Raw genomic sequence first — 18,416 nt, forward strand, 5'->3', positions numbered from 1 at the left:
TAATTCAACTCAGTTTTTTCTAAAAATAATTGTAACGAGTTATTATGATGATATAAGAAAGTTTTATTTAAAGGTGTTTTTAGGAAAACAATTTAATTTGTGAATTTAAGAAAGAATTTAATGTTGAGTAAGGCAAGTCCAAATATATTTTAGTTAAACTAAATTAGTGGCCCTATTTTAGCTTTTATAATATGGTCAAGGATTGACTCTTTAATTAATTATTTTATCCTTGATTGTTATTAGCATGAAACGGAATTAGTTGATATTGATTTAAGTCATTAAGAAGAAATAAAACAAATAAAACATATATATTCCTACTATGGCAACATATGAAAGAAAAAAATATTTGTAACTGATATTTATATTAAATTAATAATAATTACAAATAAAGTGAGATTTCTTAACTATTCGTAATTAATGAATAATAAAACGTTGCAATGCACTTATTTACGTAATAAAATAATCAAATGTGGGTTAACTAATAAGGTTTTTTCATCCGAGCATATAATATTTTCTTCTTTACCTACCTCTTAAAAATAATAAATAAAAATGATGATTATATTAATTTACTTTGAAGATATTTATTTAAAAAAAAAATTACACTTATTTACATTTTCAAAAAGAATTAATGCTAATGTAAAATAGAAAAATTAAATATTTTTGTAAATTTACAAATAATTTGAAACAATTATTTTTTAATTATGTTGACAACTAATATAGGATGAAGTAAATATTATTTTTGTTTGGTCATCAGTTCCATTTGTGAAGGGAGAACCTTACTTACGTATTCAAATCAACTTAATAATTTTTCTTTTAAATCTTATATTCATATTAAGAATATTAGCAAATTTTAATTTTGAAATTAGATACAAATTTATCATACGTAAACTTAAAATTCAAACTCTACCTCTCATAATAAATTTGGTATATAAATAAACTTGTGTATTATCACAATACGACATTACTAACTATACTTTTGGATTTCAATATTGAAGTTTTTTTTTTCCAAATTAAATAGTAGTATTTAAATAGCAAAGGAGAAGATATGGTTGAGGTGAATGAAGACTAAAAGAAGCAGCGATCCGAATTGTGATGTAATGATGAAACTGTTTTAATCTTAATCAGAAGTTTTTAGTTTTAATTACAGATATGAAGAAAATTTATTTGGAAGTGCCAACCCTTTGAAAGAGCCCTGTGATACATGGTCTAAATTTAATCAGAGCTTTAATATAAATTGTGATGCCGAACGAGAAATAATAATTATAAGAAAAAGTAGAAGCACATGATTACATACTAAGATATTTAATAATGAATAGTAGTAATAATTGATGCATGAAATTAATGGTTGTGCCTTGTTTTGACCAGACAATGCAACGGGTGAGTAGGACCAGCCCACATCAAGGGGCTTTAGTTCTATCTGTGTTTTTTGGTCCTACTAGGAATGGAAATAAAATTAACAAAATAATCCAATCAATTTTTAGGAAAAAATATATTTTTAATGTGCGAAAATTAAAGTATTAGAAAAAATATTTCGAAGGTAAAGGATATAAATAGTCATTTTTAGAATTATCACTGTGTAAAGAATAGTAGAAATTTTAAGATTTGACCACCTATAAGTCAAACATCAGAGTTTTGATTTTGATTATGGATATAGAGTTTCAAATTTGAGTGTGAGTTTAAATAACCAGAGATTAACTTCAAAGGACATTACTCCATAGTAAGTTGATAAAAACAAAACTTAAATGGGAAAATCTTAGTAACTCGGTTCAATGACTATTCGAATTTTCGTGTAGATACAATTTTCCATCTCACAATCTCCTCCCTATTTTCTTTTTTCCTACCCCCATTTTTTAAAAAAAAATAGAAGAAGAAAAACAAACTTAAATTTTCTAATTTATGAGTTGTTGTATGACATAAAAAACATTAGACTTCAATTGATAATATATCAACCAAGAAATAAAGTGTAGTTAATGAATTAAAGACAAATAGGTTGAACTTCAACCATTTACATATGAAATTAGGCTTAATTAGCTTTCAACTTTATGACATTTGGACCAAAAGCGATAAAGACCGTCAAATCTAATTCTAAACTAACATCTGAAGTTTGAATTGTAGTTTAATATTCAAAAATGATGAAGATTGTTAAATATAATTTTAAACTCAAACATCTGAAGTTTGAACTGTAATACAATATGTCAATCTCGTATATATAGGTTCGTAGTTAGACTCGAAAAATCAAACTTTAGACTCAAAACTTTCAACTTTAATCTCGTAAATTTGAATTTTTAATTTCGATATAGCTTTAAGATTCTTAAAAATTTGGGCTATTTGTGCACTTGCCCCTTAGCTTAGTTGATTTCAGCCCAAAATTTAATGGGCCAAAGCCCATGAAGATTGATATCTGAAGCCCAAATCCCTTTGTTCCAAAATCTGGTAATCCTAGACTTCTCACAGTGGTGCCGTCTTCCGCCGTCTGCCACCGTATACCGCCGCCTACCTCACCGTCTTCATTTTCCAAACGCCATCCATGGGAAGCATCAGTGCTTTGCATTATCTGAAACCAACAAGAACTGCCAATGGTACATCCTTGTTCAATTTCAGTAAAAATCGCATTTCCCGATTACCAGTGGCTTTTCGAAGCTACACCGTGAAATCGAGTGTTCTAGAACCTCCAGATGTTCCACGTTTGGCTGAAACTGCTCGAATTTCACTCAATCCACAAGAAATTGAAGAATTCGCTCCCAAAATTAGACAAGTTGTAGATTGGTTTGGACAACTTCAAGCTGTTGATTTACAGAGTATTGAGCCAGCGATTAGAGCAAATACTGAAGGAGATAATTTGCGTGGAGACGTACCGGAGAAGTTTGAGAATAGAGAAGAATTGATTTCTGCTGTGCCAAGCTTTGAGGACCCTTACATCAAAGTTCCCAAAGTCCTCAATAAGGAGTGACGTTGTTTAGGTACTTTTCATTTCATCACTCCATTTTTCTTTCCAAGATGTATTTTGATGCAATGTATAATTGTTTGGATCAGCTTGCATGCAACTCGATTAATTATGAGCTAATTTGAAAAAACCCGATCGAATTGTGCTATTGAAACTTCTTAACTTAGCAAAGTATTTCATATATGGTCGCAAATTGGATTTACCTACTTTGATTTGCTATACTCGAGTCGAGTGGAGGGTCTTTAGAAAGATTTTTTCTACCTTGTGAGACTCTACTGAATATGTTATTGTTATTGTTATCGTGATTAGAATTTTGATATGTTATTTAGTTGTTAGTAGGCATTGCTTATGTATGGGGGTAAGAATTCACGATAGCTATTTTCAAGTGATCATCCATACATTAACACTTGAAATATTAAAAATTGAAGCAAATGCATGAGATATCGTTGATCATTGTTTAAGGCTTTGCATCTCAGTTTGGTCATTTAAAGTCTCAAGAAGAAAAGGCGGGGGCGTATTGAGCAGTTCCTTGATGCTCCTCTGAATCTTGACAAAATGAAAGTATTATGGTTTCAATTGACATCTCCACAACTGCAAAGAAGAGAGTTGTCGCGACTTATCCAAGACACCATCACTCCTGCATTAGAAATAGGAATCAACCTTAGAGATACAAAAGAAAAGTTAGCCTCAAAGAGGTTTCATTATCCAGCTTCGAAACTCATAGTGGATGATTTATGCGTTCTATTTTTACCCTTCTCCATTAATACCAGAGAGACTTCACTAATCGTGATTTTAACTCTTTGTCATGTTATATGTTATACACCTCTAGTAAGGGGATCATTATCATGGGTCGGAAAGAGTCGTGTCCTAAGAAGTGTTCACCATCTCTGAAGGTTAACTAGTTATTTTAGAGCTGGTTTGGCCTAGCGGTTTAAAACTGCTTGTTGGCCAACCATCGCAAATTTCCAAAAAGGTGTTTCTTTCTCCCAAAAAGTAATTTGGGCTTCCAAACCGCTTGGCCAAACTGGCTCTTAGATGTCCTCCCATTCAAAGTTGATCTTGAAGACCCAAAACTCCCGGAGTTGGTTAAGTGTTATTTTCTTGCTGGTAAGCATTCAATTTTGGTAATCGTACAACTGTCAGTTGAATACGATTGCTAGAGCTTGAAAGTATCCTATCCTCACAGTTATCAATCTAAGTTGTCAGGCTACAGAACCTCATGCTTGAATCTTTTCAAGTGAATCATGTTCCTCATAAGTTATCAAGCTACAACACCTTGTGCACGTCCTTTAAGTCAAAACAGTGTCCATATTCATGGAAACACACTCATTTGAATCTCTCAACCATCAGCACAAGTACTCATCAAGTGATTTTTTCGAGCAGTTCTACTCTATGATACTATTGTGGAAGTTATATAGGTCTTCACTCTCTTTATAGCTCTCTATGTTGCATCATTTGAAGTGGTAATAGAAACTCCTCAAATTATCTGTGCTATTTGTTAGTTCTTAGTTCTGTGAAGTTGAAAGTTTACATCTGCTTAAATGGAAAATCCCATCCAAAAGAAATAGACTACAACTAGTTAGACAGATCAGGTGATTCAAGAAGTCCATATCAAAGCAGGAGAGTAGCCAAACTCAGTACTTGACTGGAGAACCACTATCACTTTCCAATCATACAATTTTATTATAGTTGTTGCCTGGTTTAGTCCCGTTTAGTTACTTTTACATTGCCAGGAGGCTGTTGGAGCGTTATGTCCAACATATCCTCCCTTCATCTGTACTGTTCCATGCTCATTAGCCAATGTCCAACATTCACACTGTTTCATGCTCATTAGCGTAATGTCAACACCCTCTCTTCATCTGTACAGTTCCATGCTCATTTTGGTAATGAAATCAAGTCTATTTACCAGACTGATACACACAGCTTTCCAAAGGAGAATAACATTGCCATTGACATTCACCTTCCCAATCCAAAGAATGTTACTGATAAATGTGATCAGTTGGAATCTCAGAAGACTTTGAACAGCCCTTTCCAGTTATCGCTATATCTGCAAAGCATCACAAGCACTATCATCTTGAAATTTGAAGCCATTAGAGATGGGAGAGGAGAGAATGTTCAAGAATTAACATAAATCAATTCGATTACAATTTTACGAGTTGAATTTAGTACTGGTAGTTTCGTTTTTCTTTCTCTACTTATATGAATATAGTCCATATTATTACAAAAGCAAAATTCTCTTCAAAATAGTGGTAGACTTGACTACTTTTTTCCATTTCATGTTTGGATAAAAAAACTTCATTGCTTCATTCTTATTTGTAGTTTGACTTTTTTTATTTAGTAACTAAATGGATATTATAGTTTCCTTGTGTTGAAGATTAAAGGATATGGAACATATTGAACAACGTGGTACAATCAACTGTGTATAACTGTTAAATGTTAGTGTTAAGAGTCACAGGAGTGGGCTATTAAAAGTCGACTAGATTACTATACTTAGAGTTTTACTACAATATAAAATAATTTACAAGAGTAGTGGTCGACATGGCAGCCTAGTCAATTTTTAGTAGCCCAGTCCTAGTATGACTCAAATTCTATTCATTTTGTTCAACATATTTCATATCTTCAACACGTTGTATCGTGTGATTGTGTTAGAAATGACAACAATTTATCAATAAATAAAATTTTGTTATTTCCTTCTACAATGACATAATAATAGAAGTAAACGTTTTTCCAAATCATCCAAGTTTTCATTAAAATTTCACACTATTCAATTTTAAAGCAACCAATTAATTTTTGTTATAGATATTATTACCTATAGAGAAAAAATTGTGGATATTTATAGCTTTCCCTTTTTAGGAAAATTTGACGGTAATTAAAGACACGACAAAAGAAAACAACATTAAATAGTGCATTGGAATTGATGCCGTTTGAATTGAATTATTTTAGGTGTTTGAATAAAATTAAAAAATGCTTATTAAAGTTAAAATAATAAAAATAAGCCAAAAGTTAAATTCAAACAGGCCTTAGTTTCCTTGTCGATAATTTTACACATGCAAATTAACAACTCTTATAACAAGTGATAGCTCTATTTATCACCTACTCTCTCCGTCCTCAATTACTTGTCTACTTTTAAATTGACTCATATATTAAAAAAAAAAAGAATAATTAACATAATGAATTTACTATTTTACCTCTATTAATTAAGAATTAGATGAATTAAAAATTCAATATTTTAAATTTTTTTACTTTTTCAAAATAATTAATTGATAAAATATCTCCTTTCAATAAGACTAACTTAATATCTCAACATTTTCTTCTAATCAATTCGCCATTTAATAAAATGATAAACATCTGACAAACGTACCAACACTTAATAACTTTATCAAACTAAATCAACTTATAAATTATGATTAAATATATTAATAAGACAAAAATATATATCACTCTATTAAACAAACGTTTCTTAAATATAAATTACTTATATAAAACATAAAGAAAAAATAAAAAGGAATATCCTCATATCCATATGATTTAATTTAATCATAGTACTAGACAAATAATATTATTACACTTCATCATCAAATTTAGCAAAAAATTAATTAAAGACAAAAGGGGACGAAATACTAGAAAAAGAAAAAAAAAAAAGCCGAGTCGTATAGAGAGAGAATTATAAAATCAGACCCCCAAATAGGAAACTTTTTTCCGGTAATTCGAACGGAAAAAAGCGAAATTCAAGCCCTATTTTGGATTCTTACAGCTCTCAGAAAAATTTGCTGTCCGATTCAGGTAAATCGTTAAACCTCTTTTATTTCTCCGTTTTTGAATTGATCTATTCTGCTGGAACTTGTCCAGATTTGAATTCTGTACTGCATTATTCATGGTGAATTTTTTTTTTTGAATTTTTTGGTTAGTTAATTGTTCCGTTGTGTTTTGAGATCAATTTGATGTTTTTTTTGGAAGTATTGTTTAATTTGGAGTTGGAGTTAGTTTGTGATGTTTTTTTTTTTTTTGGTTATAGTATAGGTGTATAGTGAATTGGATTTTGATTGATTTGGCGATCTATAGAATTGGATTTGGATTTGTTGTGTTAGAAGAAGGATATTTATACTGATTCAGTACGTCAACATTGGGGATCTCGGGGTGATGAGGAGGTGAGACAGTGTTACCTTGGAGGAGGAATTTTTAAGTTGCGAAGGCCTGAAGAGTTGGGGAGTATAGTGAATGAAAGGGTTTTTAGAAGGAAGAAAGAGATGATTGTTGCTGTTATTTTGTGGTTTGAGGAACAATGACTGGGTGGTCATTGGGCCTTCGTACAGTAAGCGATGGGTCTTTGCAGCAATTGGCACAGAATGGAGTTCTGTACTCTCACAGTAATTCGTTTGTCTCGCGTAAAGGTTCAAAGATATCACTCTCTACTTACAGAGAGAAGGAAAAGTTTCTTCCCTCTATTTTCAGGTTTTTGGTGCGAAAACAAGTTGGAATGCTGATTTTAGCTGCGTTTGCACTTTTGGCTTTTCTTACAGCATTTTGGATGGTTAATAAAGGTCCGTTTCCTGAAAGTCCTTTTGGTTTCTTTGTTGTCTGGAATAGGGATGTATTTAAGTTTTAAACTTTAGTAGCTTTATTTCTTCTGATGGGTTGCGAGGAGTGCATGCTCTAATACCTTTTATTAATAGGACCTAATGCATATTGTGGATAGGTGAAGGGAACGACCAATTAAAATGAAAATGTTGGTTTTAATAGAATGAAGTCTGTCATTTTCTAGACTGTATAATGAGAGCAATGGACTTTTGCTCTATGTTGGCTTCTGGTGTTGTAACGTCTAATGTATTGAAGAGAAGTGTGTTAAATTTTGTTCTTGATCTCCAGCTCTATTGGTGTAGCCTAATATCATCATGAAATTTAGGACTCCCTCCTGTCCAGTTTGTTTGTTGGGTTTGACTTGACACGGAGTTTAAAAAAGTCAAGAAGCTTGTGGTCTTAAATTTAAAATATTCGTACTATCCCGAAATGTCATTTGATCTTGTGGTCTTAAAGATGCCAGGTGGAGAGTTGAAACTAAATAGTTGCCAAAAGAGGAAAGAGACATGATTTTTGAAACCGACTAAAAAGGAAAGTAAAACAAACAAATTGAAACAGGGAGTGAAATAATAAAACAAATATGGAAAGACAGATATTCTAGTTCGTACAAATTATCTAGTTAAATTAGCATGTCTTCTCTGTAAGGGTCCTATTTGGAAGTTATAAGCTTAAAGTTCTACAGCTGTTAATGGGAATAATGATTTGATAATAAAGAAAAACTTTGATAGTTTTTTTTTCTCTGAGGGTGGCGTTGCAGCAAAAGGAGTAGTTATTTATCCCCTGTTGAGCTGTGAAATCAGAAATGCACTTAATTTGTGTCACTACTGCAATCATAGATTTACAGTGATTTGTTTGTTCACTCTTACTTGTCTTTCTTCTTTTGGAGCATCATTGGAGTATCGATCTATTTCATGTCCAACAAAGAGAAAAAAAGAAGGCATGGTAATGTCGTGCTAGCCTTATTTCTTCGTGAGAAGTGGCAAAACCATCATCACTTGTATACTGCATTTTATTTAGTATTGAACTTACTTTTGTAATTTGTTATGAGATGGATTTCCTGATTTTCTTACAAGAGTTTTTGCGATTATCAGAGGATGCATCAAGGAGTTCTGAATTGGACTTCAAGGAGTGGTTTGAAAACAGCACATACCATCTATCTGCATTATTGCCTGGGAAGGTTGTGGTATGCGGTGAGCATAATGCCCAGCTTCCTCCTCCCCATGCTTTGTCTATGATACAGACTAAAGATTCCACTGCTTTTCCCGATCCTTGTCGAAATTTTGCATTTCCTCCTCCTCCACCTGGTGATAGGAGGCGAATTGGGCCTCGACGTAAGTGTAAAATTCACCTTTTTCCAACCCTATCTTATTTCGTAGCTTTACAATATTGTATTATATCCTTTGCTTTGATCAGCACTTCACATAATGTGTAAATCTGGGTTGTGCTCTCTTTCATTTTCATTCAGCATGTCCTGTATGCTACGTTCCTGTGGATCAAGCAATAGCGCGTATGCCTAGAGTCCCGTCAGTGTCACCCGGGCTTCAGCATTTAACTTATTTCCACGAGCAAATTCCCATGAAGACTGAACCTCATAGGGGTTCTGCATTTGGTGGGTACCCTTCTTTGGCGGAGAGGAATGCTTCGTTTGAAATAAAAGAGTCAATGACTGTGCATTGTGGGTAAGTTGCACTTGTCATCTTGACACAATCACTTGTCTTATTGTTGTTGGCTTTAGTTTTTTGTCCTCCTTCCAGAGTATTTGCTCTCTGTCTCATCCCTAATATATTTGGGTCAGATTTGTCCAAGGTTGTAGACCTGGTGATAGAACAGGGTTTGACATCGACGCGGCGGATCTAAAGGAGATGGAGCAATTCCATGATGTCATTGTGGCATCAGCCATATTTGGTACTCTATAGCTATGCTCCATAGTTTCATCTTTTTATTTTTAATTAATAATCTAGGAGTATAAGGTGAAAGAGGATTAGAAAATGTAGCCAAGATAGAAGTGGCTAGTAACAAAACCACAATCATCTATCTACAGCACTGTGAACCTTATAAGCATAAAGCAAATGCAGATATCCCTTACCTATATCTACATAAATGCTCTACAGGAAATTATGACGTGATTCAACAGCCAAAGAACTGGGGTAAAACTACACGAGAAAAAGTTCCCTTTTATATGTTTGTTGATGAAGAAACAGAAGCATCCTTGAAGAACTCTAGCCTCTTGGATAGCAGAAATAGGGTTGGTTTATGGAGGATTATTCTTGTTCGCAATGTGCCTTATTCTGATGCGAGACGCAATGGGAAGGTTTGTTCTTATAGTTTTCTTTTAAATCCCCCCATCTCAATCATGGTTTCTATCAAATTTTAAACCTGATCTCTAACCTGCTTCCTACCATGCTTGGAATAAGCTGAGGGTCTTTCAGGAACAACCTCCCTACCCCACAAAGGTAGGGTAAGGCCTGCATACATCCTACCCTCCCCAGACCCCAGCTATGAGATTACACTGGGTTTGTTGTTGTTTCTCTAATCTTCTTTCTTCTTAGGGGTTGACTAGTTGAGGTTATGCGAGTGCTTGATGTGGCATCTGGGTATGAAAAGACACTAAATTCTAAGCATGCTGTATGTAGGAAACAAAAAAAAAAAGAAAAAGAAAAGTAATGAACTTGGGGTGTATCATATATTTCTTTTGCCTTTTACTAAGATTAAATATCTATTGTGGGACTCTGTAGTATAGCATCCCAATCACTGTTAAGTTAGTCTTTTACACCTCTGCCCGGAAATGATTGTCAGCAGATTGAGGGACTTTCTTTTGGTTGAGGCCATGCTGCCGAAGTAATTTAAACTTCTTTTTTAGATAATCTGAAATCCCTGAGGGCTAGAGGCACATGGTTCGAAACTCGGTGGGAAATTGGGACCATCACTCTACCCTTCTCCACTTAAATATCAAGCTTTTTGTCTACAGAAGGGTTTAAACCCGTTACATGTGCCTAAACGACACATCAGCACTGCACTTTTACCACTAGACCTTAGCCCTATGGCAACGTAACTGTCTAACTTTATCTTCACATATGGTGATGAGAACAAACCTACAAGAGTTAGAAAAAAAGAAGAAGAGAGAACAAACCTACATGCCAAGAGTTAATAGAATATATGCAATGTCTTTACCTTTTCTTTTTTTTTTCCTTTTCAATTTGAATTGACTTCATTATATTTTTCTTTCATGGCGTATAATTACAGTAACTCTTTCATATGTGAAGTGTGGATTAGAAGTAGAACATATGAATATGGATTTGGTTGAAAGAGATGTATCTGTGGCAGGTACCTAAGCTCCTACTGCATAGGCTCTTTCCTAATGTCCGCTATTCTATTTGGATAGATGGAAAGCTTCAGCTCATTGTGGATCCCTACCAGATTCTTGAGAGGTACATTTGGTTTTACTGACTCTTGTGTCCTTGTATGCCGGTTGGAATGCCTTGTGCTTGGAGAGATTCTACTATTAAGTTCTAGCAATGGCTTATTATTGGTAATAAGGGAAAACGGTTTTTAATAATGGCTAGCTACTGTACATGTTTCTTATTTGGTAATAGATCTAATTCATTTTCGTTTAAGCTTCCCAATAATAGTTTTCATCTTATATGCACATCACTTTTTCCTATTCTTATGATAGCGCTAGTGCTAAGCTGTTAGCTATGGGGTGAAGCTGATATTTCCAGGGTTATTACTGGGGGTTGGAGCTGATGAAGTCTGCATCATCTAAAAACCCGATTGTTGTTGCTGATTTTTTTGTATTTCCTGGATTTTATATGCCAACTCAAAGGGGTTTTATCAATGATGAGGTTGATTTTCCAAAGGTGAAAAAGGATAAGATGCATACTTAGAAAAAATAATATACATACTTGTATCTTTTCATTTTAGGTATTGATCAAATGATTGTAGTAGTGAAAGGATTGAGCAATGAACGGTCAATGCAATGATGGTACCCATCTTTTATTTGTGGGTTGCACCTTGAATGTGCTTTGTACATACCATTTTGTAAGAATTTATTAGGCAGGATAGTGCAGCCCTAGGGTTTCCCTATGATGCCACCCCTTAGACAATGACCAATGAGTTATTGAGGATTACCTTGAGAGGCGCAACAGTTTGGTAGTTTATTTTCATTTTTTTTCCCTGTTGCGGTATAGTTTCTCTTCAACATGGCCATATTCTATTTGTTTTAGTAGTGTGTACGGCAGCCGAATAAATGATTCATTCTCTTGTTGGCCTGTACCCTTCTAGTTGCGATATCTCACCTCTACTATAACTTTATGAGTTTCTTCTTTCCTATTCCTTTATGTCAGATTCTTGTGGCGCCAGAATGCTACTTTTGCTATTTCAAGACATTATAGACGTTTTGACGTCTTTGAAGAAGCTGAAGCTAATAAAGCTGCAGGGAAGTATGATAATGTATCCATCGACCACCAAATTGATTTCTACAAGAAAGAAGGTTTAACTGCATATTCAGAGGCTAAGCTTCCTATTACCAGTGGTGAGTCCACACTTACACCTTGTCTTCATTTGACCACTCGCTCTCAAAATTTACTTAGCTCATTAAACATTCTGCAGATGTTCCCGAAGGATGTGTTATTATAAAGGAGCATATTCCCATCACAAATCTGTTCACCTGTCTGTGGTTCAATGAAGTTGACCGTTTTACCTCTAGGGACCAACTGAGCTTTTCCACTGTCAGGGACAAATTGATGGCAAAAGTTAGCTGGAACGTCAACATGTTTTTGGATTGTGAGAGGCGAAATTTCGTGATACAGGTATCCATCCACAAGGGAAAATCCCCCCTTACGTTGGATACAATGTTTTACGGTTTAGCTTAGTTACTTGCCTTAATTTTTGCTGTTCAGTACATACAATACTTTCGCATAGTAAAAGAGCATATACCAAATCTATGCAGGCATACCACAGAGATTTACTGGAGCAAAGGGCTCACATGACAGTAGTGAGAAGTCGTGCACATCCTCCACCGGCTTTGGTTCGTGATAGTTCTTCTAGTAAACCTCCAGTAAGGAGACCTCCAAAGCGCGGAAAAGGTGAAAGGAAGTCTAACTCAAGGCGACATCGTAAAGTTGGGTCTGGGAGTAAGGGAAGCAGTACTACATTTTGATATTCTTGCCTTTCATTTTTTTGGGAAGCAAAAAGAGAAGAATCTATTTATACAAACCTGTTTTTGTTCCTCACTATTGATTGAACAAAAAGGTTAGGACAATTTTGATAGGTACTTGTCCGATGTGAGAAGAAAGAAATTAGTTTTTGCCTTTGAGGTTGTGAATATCAATTCAATTAACATTGTAGATATCACTAATTTTTAAATAATAGGTTGCTCATTTCTTGTTTTGTAGACTTCACTGCCCTTTTTCTGACTTTGTCTACTGAACCCTCGTTTTCACTGCTATTAGAATTTATAGACGGAAACATATGCATACAAATAACTAACTTTGTAGCAGAATTTAGTGTTACCTCTAGCCATGATGATCAAGTGCAGGATAGTAATGTTGTAAACTTTTTTCTTTATGGTTTTTACTCGATATTTGATATCTATATTAAAACTTGATATCTGAAGCTTGATTAAATTTGAATTTGCACGGAAATTCCAGTAATGTTGTAAACTTAGACCACCAAATGGAGAAAAGAATATGTGGTAGTGTCCGCAACTTGTTCTTGAAAAAGTTTGCTATGATGGAAACACATGCTTTTTTAATAACCAGTAGAATAAGTCATTTAAAACTTCCCTAAATACTATCACTAAATAATATAAATAAATAAATTATATGATTTAATTAATATTCTATAAATTAAAAAAACAGTTAGTAATATATGCGCCACACTTTGGTCAAACAAATTTTCTACTATTTCGACTTTCATGACTATAAATGACCTTATATAAATGTAACAAATGTATGTGTTAATATATACTTTGAATCCATTGAAGTACAAACAACTATATAACCAAGGCGAGACAAATTTACATAAAGAAAATGTTAATATTCACATTTTTTTCTTCATTTTGACACAAATTTTTTTCTCTACAGTCGCTTTATATCTCTTATACACTCAAAGGGACGTGATGGGAAGGAAGCAGCCCTAGCCTTTCTCTGGCCGATCATTCCGCTGGTGTCTCACATTCACACTACTCCCGTTTGACTATCGCTCGGCATGTAAATATAGATAGGTTAGTAATAGTGGGTCGTTGGTTCCACCTCTACAATATGTTGTTGTCGTTGTCATATTCCATGTCACTTAGTCATCTATGTCTCATTGTTGGTCCACCGATAGAAAAAGAGGACTTCATTTAGTACTTAGTTATCTCTTTCTCATTGCTGGTAGATACCTTCGGAAGAAACAGAGGACTTCGTTTAGTGACTCGGCAATCACACTCTAAACAATCAGACTAAGATAAAAGTAAAAGATAAGTTTTATTCTCAATTAATTTCTTAGTTCTTTTAATGGGGTGGGCACCGAGAAGTAAAATGTAAAATTCAAATTACATTAGCGTAACTCACAAGTCACATTCTAGACTTATTTAAAAAATCGTAATTTATAAAACCACATCCGAGAATGTAAGATGTACAAGCACGAAACGCAATTTACACACCACGTTTCAACGCGAACATAAATTGTGTAATAACACAAAGAGTAGGGGTGGGGGTGTCTATTTGGAAACTTAGGGGCTGTTTTGTCATTTCATATAAACTCGAGGCCAATAAATGCAGCCATTGATGTAAAACGTAGCAAGGAATTTGTCCACATAAACCTTTTCATAAACCCTCTCTTCTCCGAGAAGAAGAAGAAGAAGAAAAAAACGAACTTAAAGGTACGTAAAAATTATGAATTTTCAGTTTATTTTGCCGATTACAACTGCTCTTACATGGTGTTTTTCAATCAATTATCTCTTGTAACACGCTTAAATCCTTGATTATTTTTTTTATTTGCATCGTCGCTTTGGATATTAGGGTTAGAGACAATTTTTGAGATGCTTATTTGAGCTTCACAAGTTAAAGGATTACTGTAATGAAATCTTCTTACTGATTTTTATACTTATTATATGATGTACTGTGTGTCAATTGCTGTATATTTCTGTATTGTCAGTGTCAGTTTGTGTTTGTGTTTGTGTAGTCTGTGGCGGATCCAGGATCTTTAGCGAGGGATTCGAAAAATTGAAAAAATGTAGTGCTTGATATTTTTAACTAGGAACCTCAAGGTGAATTTTGAACGCTCTCAGTTACTAAGTCAACTTCTAATCTTATGTTTAGGAGGTTCAAAATCTCTATATATACATAATTTTTTTGTTTAAATGTGATTTTTGTGTCGAGAGGTTCATCCTATAGATCCGCCTCGGTGTGTAGTTGTATTGTCACTTGTCAGAAGTGTAAAGTTCTTTAGATAGGACGCGTACTATTTGTGTTTATTAGGATTTCACTTGATGAAGGCATCTAGACTGCATCATGCAGACCTGGATGGACAGTACATCTTGTGATAAGAAGTAGCGTATCCAACGGAAGGTCTCTTATATTGTTGAAGGAATTTGCATTAGCCCTACTTTTGTTTGCTGTGATTTACACAAAGTAACGGAAAGAGGAGAGTAGAAGGATTAGAAGATATTAATATGCAGACATAGATAAGTGTCTAAGTGTTTTTGTTTTAAAGATGTTAACTGGGAAACGGTGCCAAATAAGGAGGGGTAGAAAGAAGAAATCATGTCATATGAGAGCCTTGTTTATTGAAATTGCTTGGAACTTTTAGAGCGTGTGTTGATACGCAGAAAGTTTCATTACTTATAGTAGCTGGAATAGCTCTTGAATAAGGAGAAAATACGAAGAAGAGGTGATACTTAAGAATACTAAAGACTAAGATTTATTACTACTGGTGTAGGTAACATAGGATGTGTTTTTCTGATGACTGGAATGCAGTAAGATGCGGCAAAAGTACTGTAGATTCTAGAGCGTTCCCTTTGAAAGAAGTAAAAAGAGAAGAAAATTTGCAGAAGATTGTAAAATTCTTGTAATGGCTTTGTATTCTCCTCTCTTGCATGTTCTCTTCTTATGGGTGGTGTGGTGGTTAGGTATTTGAATTGGATTTCATAGCACTTTTTCTGTCTCAATTCATCGTGCGTCATTAGAAGTTTGATCATTTTAAAGTGTTACCATGGGAAGTTTAATTTGAAATGATAATTGGTGGGTAACATTTTTGGTAGGGGAGCATATCTGATTGACAAGGTTATAGTTTGTAGGTTTCACTACTTTAGATAGTGACCGTTGTTTACTGCATTGCTGGAAAAGAAAGAGTCTGAACAAGAAGTCCATTGAAACTTTGGAACGTTATACCACATGTCATCTGGTGGACTGTTGGCTGGAAAGGAACAGTACAATTTTTCGAGGCTAAGGACGTAGATAATTGGCCTTAAACAGAGATGTGTTGTTTTACTAGCTTTCTTGGTGCAACTTGTCTCTTGTAAATAACGTACATGCATTGTTAGGCACGACAAAGGAGTTGCATAATCTGTAATCTCTTTTCGTTGCCTCAGTACAAGTTTACCATCTGAAATATTCTTCATTACTTATATCAAAAAAAGAAGATAGTTACCTTTGTTGTAGTTTTTGTCTTTCGGAAGGCTGGTTCTATTAACACGATTTGGTGTATGAATATCTTTTGCCCTTCTGTTGGCTGATTATAATGCTAATCTGATAGCTATCATCGATCTTTTGTTTCCCAACTCTTTGCAGCCTTCTTTGAGAATGGGTGGTGCTTCATCGCAACTGGGGGATGGAGTATCAAAAGAGAACACTTCAACAACCACATCTTCGTCACAACTTCCAAAAGATGAAAAGTTAGCCCCCGCTACAGTCCCGGCAGATTCAAAGCCAAAGAAGAAGATCTGCTGTGCTTGTCCAGAGACTAAAAAGGTGAGAGATGAATGCATTGTTGAACACGGTGAATCAGCTTGTGAGAAATGGATCGAAGCTCATCTTAAATGCCTTCGAGCTGAAGGCTTCAACGTCTGAAACTGGTTACAGAACTAATTCTCTAAAAAAAGAAGAAAGCTAATATACTTATGTAGAATGTCCAATACATGTTATCATTACGAAAATTTTGTTAGCTATTTTCTTACTGATCAAATATACAAAAACAGTGTTTTTACATATTCAGAATAAACAGGGCATAGTTTTTTTTAAGAAACAAATTGCTTTCGTTTTTATATCTTTCATGTTGTATAACAGTATTTGGCTTTTACTGTATTACTTGTATCTCTTATTATCTCTCATATTTGTCCTATGAATATTTGTTCAATTTTGTGTGTTAGTTATATTTATCTTTGTTATTAGCTATAGTCGTTTCTTAAAACATTGAATTTATTATATTTGATATGTAAATATATATTAAAATTATATATTCGCCGGCAGCTTAAAATTATTTTATAAGTCTACTATTCCTTCTTTTTTAATAAATCTCTAGAACCCTCCAAAACCCTAGAGCTCTTAAACCCTTATAAAACCCTTTCGTTTTCAGTGAAGCTAAACAGCTTTAGCAACCATGGCTGCTGTATCTAGGTTTCAAAGCTTAACCAACAAAACTTCACTCCAAAATATCATTCACCGTCAGCTCCTCCGCCCCGGAGCTACCACCGCCGCCGCCTCTGTAGGCTCATCTATCATTTCCCCTCAATTTCAACCAAAGTCGATTCTGACTGGGCATTTCTCTGATAGTAAAAAGTTGAGTGTGTCAAATGCGGATGAATTTCTTCTGAATTGGAACTTCCCGATTGGTATCGGCTCCGGTTTGCCTGTTTTTGATTTGTCTTTGATGGAGCTTCGTGGAAGCCGATCGACCAGTAGCATGAGACGTCCTAATCTGGAAGAAGATGTCGAAGACGATTCTGATGATGAAGATGATTTTGACGATTCTGATGATGATGAATCGAAGGGATTTGATGATGTGTATGGAAGCTATGATGATTCTGATGAGGATGACGATGACTATGGCCGTCGTGGCGGCGGCCGTAGTGGTGGTTCCCGTGGCGGCGGCGCTTATACAGCTTGAAATTTGGACCAAGTCCGATTTGCACTTTTTTCTTTTGCTATAGGCTAATAGTATCAGTGTATTTTTGCTTTGCTGATCAAAGTAATTGGTTCGTTCTCTTTTCCAAATGTTACATTTTCAATTTGCATTATTTGCTTTACTTTTTAGTTTCAATATTCCATGCAAATAAATTTAACATCACATTTTTACATTTCTTATAATTTTTACTCTCTAAATCTGTGCCAAATTAAGATTATAGATGTAACAATACAGATAAGAGAGCACATTTTAATTTACTAACTTTTAAAGAGGTTTTAGGTTTGAGCAGTCTTGGATACAGAGTTATCTATTCTATCAATCATTTGTATCGGTTCTAATTTATAATTTATGTGATACTTAATTTATAATTAATAGTAATTCATTTCACATTTAATAAGACCTTTATAGCCATTTAAATACAATATCTACTCCTATTTGTTGTAACACCTCCTATTCAATTGAACATGGAGCTAGCAAAACTAGATCTGCCATAATTTTTTCAACTCTCCATTCATCATCGTCTGGCTCTTCAAAATCATAAATCCTAAAATCATAAATCCTAAATGGTCTAGCTGTAGGAGCTGCAATGGCCGCCGTTCTCAGTTCTCGTGCGTACCTTGTCCAATCCGTCAGGTTTCAGAGCTGGGTCATCGGAATTATTGCAGAGAGCATGGGAACAGGCTAAACTTGCTGCTACATTGGATCATGTTGGTACGTCTCCATTTCACATAACTTGACTACTTCTCGTAACCCCAACCCCAACCTTCGACAAAGAAAAATAGGAAAG

The 18,416-nt window shown here is 34.4% G+C and overlaps 4 protein-coding genes across 6 annotated transcripts; all 4 read left to right on the forward strand.

The window, feature by feature from the left end:
• The first annotated feature begins 2,360 nt into the window (after nucleotides 1-2,360).
• LOC101255220 (glutamyl-tRNA(Gln) amidotransferase subunit C, chloroplastic/mitochondrial) lies at nucleotides 2,361-5,356 on the forward strand. Of its 2 annotated transcripts, none has more exons than XM_010326062.4 (2): nucleotides 2,361-2,960; nucleotides 4,812-5,356. In XM_010326062.4, exon 1 carries the CDS (start codon nucleotides 2,528-2,530, stop codon nucleotides 2,948-2,950), a length of 423 nt encoding a protein of 140 aa, XP_010324364.1. In that variant the 5' UTR covers nucleotides 2,361-2,527; the 3' UTR covers nucleotides 2,951-2,960; nucleotides 4,812-5,356. The 2 variants fall into 2 exon arrangements, with proteins under 2 accessions (XP_010324364.1, XP_019070523.1); XM_019214978.3 differs by having other exon boundaries at nucleotides 2,411-2,960; nucleotides 4,854-5,356.
• Nucleotides 5,357-6,505: 1,149 nt separating this feature from the next.
• On the forward strand, nucleotides 6,506-12,914 carry LOC101254615 (probable hexosyltransferase MUCI70). Of its 2 annotated transcripts, none has more exons than XM_004244179.5 (10): nucleotides 6,506-6,727; nucleotides 6,960-7,485; nucleotides 8,614-8,853; nucleotides 8,988-9,201; nucleotides 9,318-9,427; nucleotides 9,634-9,833; nucleotides 10,847-10,950; nucleotides 11,866-12,053; nucleotides 12,131-12,330; nucleotides 12,471-12,914. In XM_004244179.5, the coding sequence occupies exons 2-10, from the start codon at nucleotides 7,227-7,229 to the stop codon at nucleotides 12,678-12,680; spliced, it is 1,725 nt and encodes a 574-aa protein (XP_004244227.1). In that variant the 5' UTR covers nucleotides 6,506-6,727; nucleotides 6,960-7,226; the 3' UTR covers nucleotides 12,681-12,914. The 2 variants fall into 2 exon arrangements, with proteins under 2 accessions (XP_004244227.1, XP_010324362.1); XM_010326060.4 differs by having other exon boundaries at nucleotides 6,516-6,727; nucleotides 6,965-7,485.
• Nucleotides 12,915-14,261: 1,347 nt separating this feature from the next.
• Nucleotides 14,262-17,718, forward strand: LOC101255513 (cytochrome c oxidase copper chaperone 2-like). Its single transcript, XM_004244182.5, has 2 exons — nucleotides 14,262-14,387; nucleotides 16,297-17,718. Exon 2 carries the CDS (start codon nucleotides 16,309-16,311, stop codon nucleotides 16,573-16,575), a length of 267 nt encoding a protein of 88 aa, XP_004244230.1. The 5' UTR covers nucleotides 14,262-14,387; nucleotides 16,297-16,308; the 3' UTR covers nucleotides 16,576-17,718.
• On the forward strand, nucleotides 17,105-17,718 carry LOC101254922 (uncharacterized). Its single transcript, XM_019214965.3, has one exon. The coding sequence runs from the start codon at nucleotides 17,105-17,107 to the stop codon at nucleotides 17,609-17,611; it is 507 nt and encodes a 168-aa protein (XP_019070510.1). The 3' UTR covers nucleotides 17,612-17,718.
• Nucleotides 17,719-18,416: the final 698 nt, after the last annotated feature.

This window comes from Solanum lycopersicum, chromosome 7 (genome assembly GCF_036512215.1).
Source record: "Solanum lycopersicum chromosome 7, SLM_r2.1".
NCBI classification, from domain to species: Eukaryota; Viridiplantae; Streptophyta; class Magnoliopsida; order Solanales; family Solanaceae; genus Solanum; species Solanum lycopersicum.